This window comes from Conger conger, chromosome 7 (genome assembly GCF_963514075.1).
Source record: "Conger conger chromosome 7, fConCon1.1, whole genome shotgun sequence".
In the NCBI taxonomy this organism is placed as follows: domain Eukaryota; kingdom Metazoa; phylum Chordata; class Actinopteri; order Anguilliformes; family Congridae; genus Conger; species Conger conger.
Window position 1 is genome coordinate 23,699,785 of NC_083766.1, and position 13,033 is coordinate 23,712,817.

At 50.0% G+C, this 13,033-nt stretch overlaps 1 protein-coding gene across 1 annotated transcript in view; it reads left to right on the forward strand.

Annotated features, from left to right (window-relative positions):
* Positions 1 to 12,902, forward strand: part of pfdn1 (prefoldin subunit 1) — a 29,932-nt gene extending 17,030 nt beyond the window's left edge. Inside the window, exon 4 of the mRNA XM_061249139.1 lies at positions 12,786 to 12,902. Coding sequence (XP_061105123.1) covers positions 12,786 to 12,869 — 84 coding nt within the window. The 3' untranslated portion in view covers positions 12,870 to 12,902. The remainder of the gene's footprint in view (positions 1 to 12,785) is intronic.
* The last annotated feature ends 131 nt before the right edge of the window (positions 12,903 to 13,033 follow it).

Here is a 13,033-nt window from a genome sequence, read left to right on the forward strand (position 1 = left end):
TTGCGAAAGGTGCAGTTCTATCTAAGTCTTTTTGTGGTAATATCGGCATGGCTTTCTCTGAAATGACAGTGTCACAAACCTTTAGCTGTTGGTGGGCGAGCTCATGAGTCATTTAGTTAATCGAATTTAGTGAAGGTTTTTGCTAGTGTGGGCTTTGGTGCATGATATCTCATGACACCGTAAGTCATATCAGTCACTGTTGCACTGGGGCTAATTCTGAGGAAGTTAGTTATACAGTGAAATCGGTCATGCTGTCTGCACTCTTGTTTGAAACAAAGACTGGTGGTGCGATTATAAACGAAACAAGGTGTTCCAGTCAGTTTGTTTCGGTATGTCTACCTGTGTAATGGTTAGCTTTGTTGCCTCATAAGAAGAAGGTTCTGGCTTCAATTCCCGGCTGTTTTTTTTTTGCATGTTCTCCCCATGTTTACAAAACTCAAAGAAATGCATGTTAGGCTAGTCGTGCTCCTGTGTCGCCCTTGACCAAGGCACTGGCCTCAGAACTGGAGTTGGTCCCCGGGGTTAAATAAAGTATGTTATATCTTTCTCATGGAGAGCAGTGTGTGCTCACACCTGTACTGTTCCTCAGCTCCACTGGATCATACCCAGCTTGTCTTGGACTGATTTCATGTGGTGTGTTACAGTACTGTGAACTGGAACCCTCATTGGTGAATCCTTTACTAAGACCTACTGACTGACTCGCATGTTCTTCCACGAACAATTTGTGATACGGTTGGACTAATTTTTGGAGAAGATATTATCACCAAAACCAAGGTACATGACTTATGACTAAGTTACATGACTGGCACCCAGAAGGTTGGTGGTTCAAGCCCCGGTGTAGCCACGATAACATCCGCACAGCTGTTGGGCCCTTGAGCAAGGCCCATTACCCCACATTACTCCAGCGGGGATTGTCTCCTGCTTAGTCTAATCAACTGTAACTTGCTTTAGATAACAGATGATCATTATTCGATGATTAAAAGCGTCCGTAGCGCTGTACCTTCAGGACCCCTGTACCCGCCCTGGCACCCTGGGGGCGGGGGCGTGCCCACCCTGGCTCTGTGTTGGGGTCATTGCAGCCCGGTGTCATCATCACTGCTCTGAGATGGCCTCACCGCTCTGGAATGCTGGGCCGAGATCAAGGAGTGGGCTCTCACAAACAAACACACACACATCCATACCCACACACTGACACACTCTCACTCACACACAGTCACGCACACACACTGACACACTCTCACTCACACACAGTCACGCACACACTGACACACTCTCACTCACACACAGTCACGCACACACACTGACACACTCTCACTCACACACAGTCACGCACACACACTGACACACTCTCACTCACACACAGTCACGCACACACTGACACACTCTCACTCACACACAGTCACACACACACTGACACACTCTCACTCACACACAGTCACGCACACACTGACACACTCTCACTCACACACAGTCACGCACACACTGACACACTCTCACACACACACAGTCACGCACACACTGACACACTCTCACACACACACAGTCACACACACACTGACACACTCTCACTCACACACAGTCACGCACACACTGACACACTCTCACTCACACACACCCATACCCACACACTGACACACTCTCACTCACACACACACCCATACCCACACACTGACACACTCTCACTCACACACACCCATACCCACACACTGACACACTCTCACTCACACACAGTCACGCACACACACTGACACACTCTCACTCACACACACCCATCCCCACACACTGACACACTCTCACTCACACACACCCACACACTGACACACTCTCACTCACACACACCCACACACTGACACACTCTCACTCACACACACCCATACCCACACACTGACACACTCTCACTCACACACACCCATATCCACACACTGACACACTCTCACTCACACACACCCACACCCACACACTGACACACTCTCACTCACACACAGTCACGCACACACACCCACACCCACACACACACACCCATACCCACACACTGACACACTCTCACTCACACACACCCATATCCACACACTGACACACTCTCACTCACACACACCCACACCCACACACTGACACACTCTCACTCACACACAGTCACGCACACACACCCACACCCACACACACACACCCATACCCACACACTGACACACTCTCACTCACACACAGTCACGCACACAGGCCTGTCCTACAGCTGCCATTTTATTTATTTTCTCCTCTTTTCTTCCGTCTCTTTGTTCTTTCTCATTTTCCTCTGCCCCCCCCCCCCCCCCGCCCAGTTTTCCACTGATCCTGTGCCCTGAGATAACTGCTGTTTGCGGACACAAAATGGCGGCTCCTCAGCTGAAAGTCCCCAGGCAGTTTGTGTCTGCTGTTGGACAGTCTGCAGCACCCACTCAGTTTTCATTTTTAATTAGTTTCATTTTTTTAACCCGTTTCTATGCAGGATTTTTATGACATGCATTTCATGTGCTGCTAGTGCAGGTGAACTGCAGACACCCCGATCAACCAGCGGGGGCGCTGGTGCACAGCTGCGTCGGTGACGCCTCTATGAGGGCTGTTGGCCATCAGAGCATCTTCCAGGTGGAACACTACACTAAAAACCAGCGCTCCCTGAATCAGGTGCAAGTTGCCCCCTGAATCAGGTTCAAGATATCCCTGAATCAGTTGCAAGATGCCCCCTGAATCAGGCGACACCAGGTCTGCAGGGCGTCCCTGAATCTGCTGGGAGAGATGCGTGTTGTGCAGGCCTAAGCTTGCCCCATCACAGCCACATTACTATTTTAGTGCCATTTTTTTGTGGCTGTGTACAGTGTGGGTTCATATCTCGAATTCCCCCCCACCCCTCCACACTGCATTTAGCTCCCCCCCCCCCCCCCCCCACCCCCCCCACCTGGATCTGTGCTCATGACTTCATCTCTGTGGAGGTCCTCGTGCCCACATGACTGGGCTGTGTTGGGGGGAGTGTTAATTTACGAGGTAACATGATGTCATCCCCCGGCCCGGCCTCGGCCCCTCCCCTCCCCTTTGTGGTGCAGGGTGTGAGTGGCGGGGGGCGGCGAGCGCAGCGCTAATCGCCGTGTTTTAGCGCTAATGGCGGGTTCCCGGGCTACCGTGCTGGCTGCCCGACCCTGACCCTGACCGGACACCTTGTTTGTGGGCACAGGGGCGATGACGCTGCCTCCTCAGCAGCTGTCCGCGGTCCCCCACAGTCTCCCAGCAGGACCGGGGGGCATTGTTCGCTAACCGGGCAAAGGGGGTGGGGGGCATGCGTGTTATTAATACCCCGCCCCCACCCCCGAGGGGGCAGTAAGACGGGGGCAGTAAGGGGGATTAGCCTACATCTAGGGTGTCAGAGCCCCTCCAGCTCGGAGACAAATGTCCCTACAAGGCCCTTAGCTCTGGACTCCTGCGTGACACGCCATGGCATCTTCCGTCTGCGTGTCTGCGTGTCTGCGTGTCTGCGCAGATGCAGCTCTGTCTGCAGAGGGGGTGGGGGGGCGCACCCTCCTCTCGCCCCGCTCAAGGTTGGGGGGTTTGAGTTCCGTCCAGGGCTTGCCCCCCACCCGTCCCATCCTGTCTGGACCAGGGTGGGGTGCGGTGGGGGTTTCTGGCTGCCTGACTGACAGCCTGTCTGACAGCCTCTCAGTCTGTCTGCCTGGCCTGCATGTCTGCATGTCTTGTCTGTCTGCCTGGCCTGCATGTCTGCATGTCTGTCTGTCTGTCTGTCTAACAGGCTGTCTGCCTGTCTGTCTGCTTGGCCTGCATGCCTGCATGTCCAATGTATGTATGTCTGTCTGTCTGTCTGTCTGTCTGTCAGCCTGTCTGTCTACTTGGCCTGCTTGTCTGCCTTGCCTCCATGCCTGTCTGCCTGTCTGCGGGAAGACACTTGCAGGATAACACCCTCTGCTGCCTGCCTGTCTGCCTGTCTGCCCGCTGGTCTGTGTCCCTGCAGGAAGGCCCTTGACCTCTCGCCCAGCCTCGGTGTTGGAGCCGAAGCCTTTCATGCTGACACACAATAGCGCTCTGTGGCTCCGTCCCGCGCCGGACACACAGGAGCACAATGGCCTCCTCTCAGCCCCTCATGTCCCGTACCCTTTCCCCCAAAGCCATCGGCAGCCACACACGCGCTGGCGCCCAAACCGTGGGTCCGGGCCTCCTGTGGGTGAGCGCATGTGGAGGGCCAGCCAGCCAGCTGTATTCCACCCCTGTCAGGGGTATTCCTCAAACTAAACTCTCCACTGGTAGTGTGCACGCCGTTTTATTGGCTTCATATCCTGTATTTGCCCTGTATGTTCGGCTACATTTTCACTTGATGATTAAATGACTGAATGCGTTTCGCTAGTTCACCCTTTGAAGAGTTGGCTTTTTTTTGGAATGTTTTCTTTCAACATTCTGAGTCAGTGTTCTAGAACTCCGCTGCTGCTGCATTACCGGTGGTGATTGTTACATCAGCATTAGAATGTTCTGGTAAGAATGTTATCATCACGTATTTGTGATCTCACCCCATGAAGGGTTAAGCAGATCTTGAGAAGGATTGAGATGCCCTGTACTTCTAGTGCTGGGGGTTGTTGGTTGAAGGAAGGTCAAAGTTTCTCTCACACGTGTGTTGAGAGAGTCTTTGTTATCCACGGATGTGGCTCGTATAACAAAGAAAGCTCAGCGGGCAGAGGGTGTTTTCCTGCGAACGTCTTCCCGCTAAGCTGCGGAAGGCAGAAGGTTTTCCGGTGTTCCGGCCGTGACTTGCACTGGCGGGAGCGCGCGGGCGGCCCTGTTCTGATGATGCATGCTCCTGGCTCACATTAAATATAGCCCTCGCTAGCCTTGTTAGCATGACTCTGTCCTGCGGTAATGCGCTAAATATACCTGGAAATGAACCCTGCCGGATTGAACCGCTGCTTAAGAGCAGCCAAGCCAAACCTGACTGGAATAGAGGACAAACTCCTTTTTTTTGGGGGTTTGGTTTATTCGGTCGGTTGCGCATTTCAAAGGCAGGGCTGTGAGGTAACGAGGTCTCGGTGATTTCGTCTCGAGCCACCTGCCCACCGCTGTGGTCACCGTGGTGACGGCTCATCGGGCGTATTGTGATGTCACAGGTGGCAGAGCGGATGTTGTAGGCCGTGGTTGGGGGCGGGGGGGGGGGGGGGGGGGGCGGCCTGGATGGTGCACCAACGGGAAAAGGCGATTATTTTCCCGTGGCAGAACTGGGCGGTTTGCACACTCGGTTGACATGTGATTGGAAGTGTCTGCGGAAAGTTGGAAAAGGTGGTTTTTTTCCCCCGTTCGCGTTCTGGGAACCGGGCACGGATTCTTTAACCACGTGGCATTCACAACACACTGACATCACGCTGGCCAAATAAAACAATCCGTGTGTTTATTCCCCAGTGTGAATGCTTCCCAGACGACTCGTCAGCAAGCAGTCCCCCCATCACGGAAGTTCGGTAACTGTTGATCATTCAACGGTTTCCAAAACTTTCAGTCTTGATCACATTCACGGTGATGGCGTGCAAACGCAGCAGGTCGGATTTGCATTTCAGGAACACTATATTTGTATAGTTCCGTTGGTAGGCGTGCTTGTTGATTTGATGTTAATTTGTGTGATGTTTATTTTTCTTCTTTCCGGGGAAAATTGAATGGCCAACTCGGGCCACCAGTGCTGCTCCAGTTTTATTGGCCACATTATAACATAGCAACCGTGGGCCTTGTTTAACCCTTTGCAGAGAAGGGGAAGTGAGTGTTCTAGAACTAATTTGCTTTAAGTTAAATGTAGTGATTGTGACATCAGCATTAGAATGCTCAGTTAAGAACATTCTGAAATAGGATTTTGTACGGATTGGGGGAGAGTTGGGAAGAGCTGAAGGTTGTGTTTAAACTGTGGTCGCTGGTGTTGACTGCGAGTTTGAACTGCGGTTTGGGAAATGTGAACGGGACAGGGTGAGAATTCACACTCCAACGCTACCTTCTGAATCCAGAGACAGCCACAGTTTCTCCTTTCAACACGACTGCAGTTCTGATGACAAGACGAATTAAGAGGGGAAGAGAGGAAGCATCCAGGTTGCAGCAGGTGTGCTTCAAAGCCACCACACTGTCATGTGATTCTGCAGACATTAATCACACACTCATACTTAACAAGCTGGCTGGAATTGTACCAACGGCAATATAAAATCCTCATATCTCTACCCTAGCAAGCACATGCATGCACATGCACATGCGCGCGCACACACACACACACACACACACACACACACACACACACACACACACACACACACACACACACACACACACACACACACACACACAGACAGACAGACACAGAAACACGCACACACACACACACGTCTGAATCCGACGGCCCGCTTGGTCCTCCCCAGCTGTTGCTAAATCTTTGACGACCTGTTCGGGTCCCCCCCCCCCCCCCCCCCCCTCCATGAAAAGGCGTCTCTTTTTACTGTAACATTACCCAGAATCCCGCTCTACTGCAGACCCCCTCTGACACACTGGCATCCGCTCCCCGTCACGCAGGCGTTTGAGAAATGAGCGAAATCCGGCGGATTGCGTTAGCCTTAGCGTCCGTGCAGAAAGCGTGCATCAGCACTTTCCCCCCGTTGCCGGCGGGAGGCTGGGCCCGGGTGGCATTTCGCCGCGGCGGAACAACGGCCCCATTCAGGGGGGTTATCTGCCCCGTCATCGCGGGCCTGGCGGGTGAGCCTGTCGCGGACGTGAGAGGATCCATTCACCGCGCAACAATGACGGCCTTCTGTGTGCCCGTCAGAGACTCACACCCGCAGAAATACCACAGGCCCTTTGTGCTGTGCTGCGCTGCGTCCGTAAGAGGCCTTCTGCACGCTCTGCAGTCTGCTCTGTGTGTGTGTGTGTGTGTGTGTGTGTGTGTGTGTGTGTGTGTGTGTGTGTGTGTGTGTGTGTGTGTCTGTGAGAGAGAGAGAGAGAGAGAGAGAGAGAGTGTGTGTGTGTGTGTGTGTGTGTGTGTGTGTGTGTACGTGTGAGAGAGAGAGAGAGTGTGCGTGCGCGTGCGCGTGCGCGTGCGAGTGCGAGTGAGTGTGAGTGAGTGTGTGTGTGTGTGTGTGCGTGTGCTTGTGTGAGTGTGCGTGTGCGTGTGAGTGTGAGTGTGCGTGTGTGTGTGCGTGCGTGTGTGTGTGCTCGGCGCTGCGTGCGCGTGCGGGACAGCTCGCTGGCCGAGGCTGCTCTATAAGCGTTGGGTGAGGTGAAGGCTGAGGTGATGGATGGGGAGAGAGGCGAGTGATACTCCAGGCTCACTGACAGACGGATAGAGGGTGATGGAGCAGCTTCCTGTGATGGGGCAGAGGGGAGGCGCTGCCCTTTGCGCGGTATGTGCGAGAGCAGGGCAGACAATGGCAGGAGCTGGAGATGACCTTTGCGACAGGACTCTGTTTGTGTTGACATGACGGCTTTGGAATGCGCGGCATGGGACTCAGACATTATCAGTGCTGTCATTTTTATCATCAGCATGGCGGCTATTATTACAGGAACAGTCCCCTTGCTGTCCTGAGTCTAACACACTGTGTACTCAGGTACTGAGTGTAACACATACACACACACACACATACGCACACGCGCACCCACACACACACACACACACAGACACACACTATTATAACAGGAACATACCCCTGCTGTCCTGAGTCTAATGCACTGTGTCCTCAGGTACTAAATATAACACACTCACACACTATTAAAGTAAGAAATGCTCAGAACCCTCACATCACTGCAAAAGAGCTGCAAGAAAGAGTAGCAAACACAGGTCTAGCTGTTCACAGAACAACAATACAACATATTTCAACAGCAAAGACCTACATGGCAGAGTTTCCAGAAAGAACAACCTCAACACAAAATTAAGCATCAGTAGTATGCAAAAGAAAACGTTGAGAAGCCTTTTGGAACAATGTGCTTTGGACTGACAAAACGAAAGTTGAACTCCAAACACAGCGCTAAAGGTATGTTTGGAGAAAAAAGGGTGAAACCTTTGTAGAGACGAACACCCTGCCAACTGTGAAGCATGGAGGTGAATCCATTATGCTTTGGGGTTGTGTGGCAGCTGGAAATATTGTGTGAGTGGAAGGAAAAATGTCAAAAAATATCTAGACATTCTAGAGGCTAATATTCAGTGGTCAGTCCAGACATTGAAATTGAAGGTTGGGTATTCCAGCAAGACAATGATCCAAAGCATACCTCAACATCAACCATGAAGTACCTCCAGGAAAGATGGAAGAAGGTTTTGGAATTGGCCCCATGGTCCCCAGACTTGACTATTATTGAAAATATTTGGAGAGATCTCAAACATGCTGTACATGCAAGGAGGCCGAAGAATATATATAAAATATATATATATATAAAAAATAAAAATCCAAAAGCGAGAATTGAAAGACACTTAGTCGAGTACTCAGAGGGTTCCCATCTTTTGCACAGGACCTTTTTCCTTTTACTATTATTTTCAAACTGTAAAATCTTTTTATAAAAAGTAATCTTGCTTTAAAATTCAAAGAAATGTGTTGTGTTTAACATACCATTTAGAGGTCAGGTTCGCTTCTGTTCACTTGGATATTAATTGAAAAAGGCTTTTTAACCAGGGGTGCCTGAATTTTTGCACACTACTTTATGCACACACATACACACACAGACACACACACATGACAATGTAAGACCTCTGCACAGTAAGAGCTCTGTGTTACTCCAGCACTGATAAAAGCTCCTGTGTCTGCCTGTTTGAATTTCAGTCTGGGTCTCTGGCTCTATGCAGCGTATAAAAGCGTCGCATAATAACCCACACTAATAGCGCTTTTATGTGTTTTGTTCTGTTGTGTTCGGCATTGTGACAGGAACAGGATCGACAGGATACCAAATTTAAAAATTCCCACTGCGGGAGAGTAGCTTATCTCATGTTTAAAATAGAAAGGGTATTCCTTTCTTTATCAGCTCTCTGGCTGTGACCTTGCAGAGGTGTGTTTGTTTCGGATGAAGACGTTCAAGTATATCCAGTTTGGAAACACAACGTTCTTGGCCGACAATGGGGATTGGAAAACTTAGAGCACCGCTAGAAGAGACCTCTGGACACAGTGACGCTGAATAAACCTCGCTGAATAGACTGTAAATAAAGCACTCATCCAAGCAAGAGAGCTGATGAAAGCATGGCTTTCTTCCAAATGATGTGTGTTTGTGTGTCCGTGTGAATATGTGTGTGTTTTTCTGTGTGTGTGTGTGTGTATCTGTTTGTATCTGTGTGTGTTGTGTGTGTGTGTGTGTGTGTGTGCCTGTGCCTGTGTGTGTGCAGTTGTGTGTGTGTGTGCGCACGCCTGTGTGTTTCAGATGGCAGTGCATTACTTTGGCTTGTTTTTCTGCTGCGCTTCTTCCCAGACCCTCGTGGTCAGGATGTGATGATGTCATCTTTGTGGAGGTGGCGCCCGGTCATGATGTCGGATGTGTTTGTATGTGGTTGGAGGGTAAGGACTTGTCGAAACAGGCCATCCTTGGGGGGGTCTTGGCCTGGCATTCCTCAGAGAATTCCAGCAGGGAAAGGAAAAGCTACAGGCCTTCCTAGCGTTCCCCACGCACAGTGAGGAATGTGAATGGGAATTCCCAGCGTTTCAATGCTCGACTAACACTGGTGCTGGACCTGCATGGACTTCTTCCTCAACACTGAACTCCTCAACACTGAACTGAGCTGTTTGCAGTTGGGCTGGTTTCGGCAGAAGAGTCCTGAAAGTAGGCCTCACTCTTTTTGAGTGTCAGTCACTGAGTCACAGCAGTCCAGCTACATGGCCCAGCCCACCCACAGACTGTATCATCTTTAATATGGCTTCCTGTCTCCCTGTGTGTCCGCTCCGTGTCTTCCCTGTGTAAATACCGCTGTGGGGTGAACGTCACCTTCCCACGATCCACGCTGCGGGGGAATGATGATGATCTCATCAGATTCCGTCCTACAGTAGGTCTTACTTTTCTGCTTTCTGATGGACACTTAAGGATTATCTCCCTGGGTGGGGGTGACACTGGGTTGTCTTATTCTGGAGGTGTATGGGTGGGCTTGCGGTGGGCCACTGGGGTAGGACTTGGTCCTTCTGGGTGGTGTTGAGTGTGTAGACCCAGCTGGGGTTTGTTGTAACTGGGTGGTAACTTGGCTAGGTGGTGAGCGTGTGGTGGTTGTAGACCCGGCCTCAGTAGAGGGTGTCCAGCTTGGGTGGTGGTGGTGTTGGGTCTGTATGGCCACGGTGATTCAGACGGGGTCGTGTTCGACTGCGTAGGCCTGCAGGACACTGAAGTACGGAGAGGGAGAATAGATATCCTCCGCCTGACCTCTGCTTAGATCATTCCCAACCCACGAGCACTCATCTAACCAACAGGAAGACAGGACAAAACCTTAAGATATGGCTACACTCTGTAATTCCCCCAGAGTAACTTATCATTTACACCCGCCCCCCAAGTCCGACAGCTCTTTGTCTGTATATTTTTTTTAAACCCGTTTTCTGAGAAGACAACGATTGTGATGGAGACAGTTGCCATTTCACTGGAGCGGATAATTTTTAGTCACTGCTCTCTTGGGTTAAAAAAATGAGGAAGTGCTGAAAGAGTAATTACATATGTGATTATATCCGTGACTGTATCTCTCTGGTGATTCACAAGGAGCAGGAAAGAAGATAAAAATACTCCAAAAGTCCTTAATTGTGCCAGAAATTCTTTTGGTTCCATTGTTTCCAGGAGATTGTACCTGGATGTAAAGACATTCAAGAAAACCTAAATTGGCTCTTTGTTGGTCAGGCTGTTCTGTGCTGTAGCTTCTTTTTCAGTGTCATTGTACCCAGCTAAGATTTACTGCATTCATCCCGCATGTCAACGTACGTATATATATACTCTGTAGTGTACGTATGGAATCTGCTGCCATACCAGCTCTTACAAAAGTGTGCTGACAGAAACCTGTAATAGGATTGATCCTTTTTCATCTTTACTTCATAGTTTTATACTGACTGTTAAGGAGACGCACTGGACTCCAGTGTCAGCAGGATAACTACCCCACGACAACCTTTAATTACTGAATATTACACCTGGCTTTGACCAAAATTTTCACAAACTGAAACCATGTGTACATGTTTGCAAATATGGAGGCTTCTTGGGTAGTAATTTCACATTTGAGTGAGTGAATTTGGTTCTGGAGGTTATGAAACATTCTTAGTTCTGTTTTGAATGTATTCTTCTGAGAAAGATGCGGCAACTGAAATGCACAGTTACTGTGTCTCAGCTGAAGATGATCTCATCTGGTTTTGTCATCTGATTCTTAGTTCATATGCTTTCATATCGATAGACACACATGGATTGCCTCATTGGGGTTGTAGGGGGATTACACTACTTTATTTGACTCTCGAGGTGCGTGAATGGGCTTGTAGTTTGGGATTGGGGTAGGATTAGTCTCATCTGCGGTTTAAGTATAGCAGTATTGTGTGTTTTAGGTATAGCAGTAGCTTGTAGTTTAAGTGTAACAGTCGTGTAGTTTAAGAATAGCAGTAGTTTAAGTATAGCACTAGTGTGTAGTTTAAATGCAGCAGTAGTGTGTATCAGTCAAGTATAGTTTGTGTAGCACTGCTTGTTTATGTTTCTATGCATCAGCGCTGTACTGATGGTCCTGTAGTGGACATTGTGACCTTAAGGGCTTGCCTATTGTGTCCTTGAGTGTGTAAAAGATTGACCGTGAGTCATCGACGTTCTCATGAGATTTACTCCCACATATGTGCACACCTGTCTTTGAGTGTGTAAAAGATGCACCACGAGTCCGAGTTGTTCTCATGAGATTTACACCCACACGAGTGCACACCTCTCACAGAAGGGCCTGCTCAGGCGGGTGAGCCCAGTCCCAGCATGCCGTGCGGTCCGCTACACAGAGCGGGGGTGTCGCGCGGGACGGTCTCCGCGTGGGGGGCGGGGCTCACAGGCTCCTCCTCCATCCCGGCCTGCGTTGCAGTGCCACACCCACCTCTCGCCATGGCGATTTGCTTAGAGGGAAGCCGTGTTTGGAATGAGAATGTCGGCCGTCTGTATTTGTGCGTTTGTGTTTGCATCTGCATCTTGCTTGTGTGTGTATGTGCATGTGTGTGCACTGTATGTATGTGCGTGTGTGTGTACTGTATGTATGTGCGTGTTTCTGTATGTATGTATGTTTGGGTGTGTGTCTATGTATGTATGTATGTGCGTGTTTCTGTATGTATATATATATATATATGTATGTATGTGTACGTGTATGTGTATGTGTGTCTGGGTGTGGGTTTGGGGGGGGTGTGTGTGTGTGTATGTACTGTATGTATGTATGTGTGTGTGTGTACTGTGTGTGTGTGTGTGTGTGCGCGTCTGCGTGTGTGTATGAGAGAGCTCATATGGAATCTGGCTCTCTGGCATTCTGAACCCACCCTGCTGGGGCCCACCCTCGTTGACAGGATTGGGGGAGACGTTTGGACTTGAAGGGCAATGTTGGGTAATCTTCACTTTCTCAGGTCGTGACTCAGAGTTTCAGGCGTGAGTCCTCTCTCTCTCTCTCTCTCTCTCTCTCACACACAGGCTGACGCAGTCTGAAATAACGGTGTCTGTTGTGCTGTTTATTGGTGGGTGTAGAGGAGTGTATGACAGGCTGTTTATTGGTGGGTAACTGCAGGGATGCGTGTGTGTGAGCCTGTGTGATGCATGAGGCTGATACTCTCGGTGTGTGTAACTGTGCTCTTCTGTCTCTGCAGCAAAAGAAGACGTATCTGGAGCGCAGCGTGAAGGATGCAGAGGACAACATCAGAGAAATGCTCATGTCCAGGAGGGCCCAGTGAAAACACACACACACACACACACACACAAACTTACACACGCACTCACACAGAAACACACACACACACACCCATACACACACAAAACTATAAAACAAACATGCAGAAACACGCACACACTCACACACACATAAAACCATACACACACATCACCAGACACATGCACT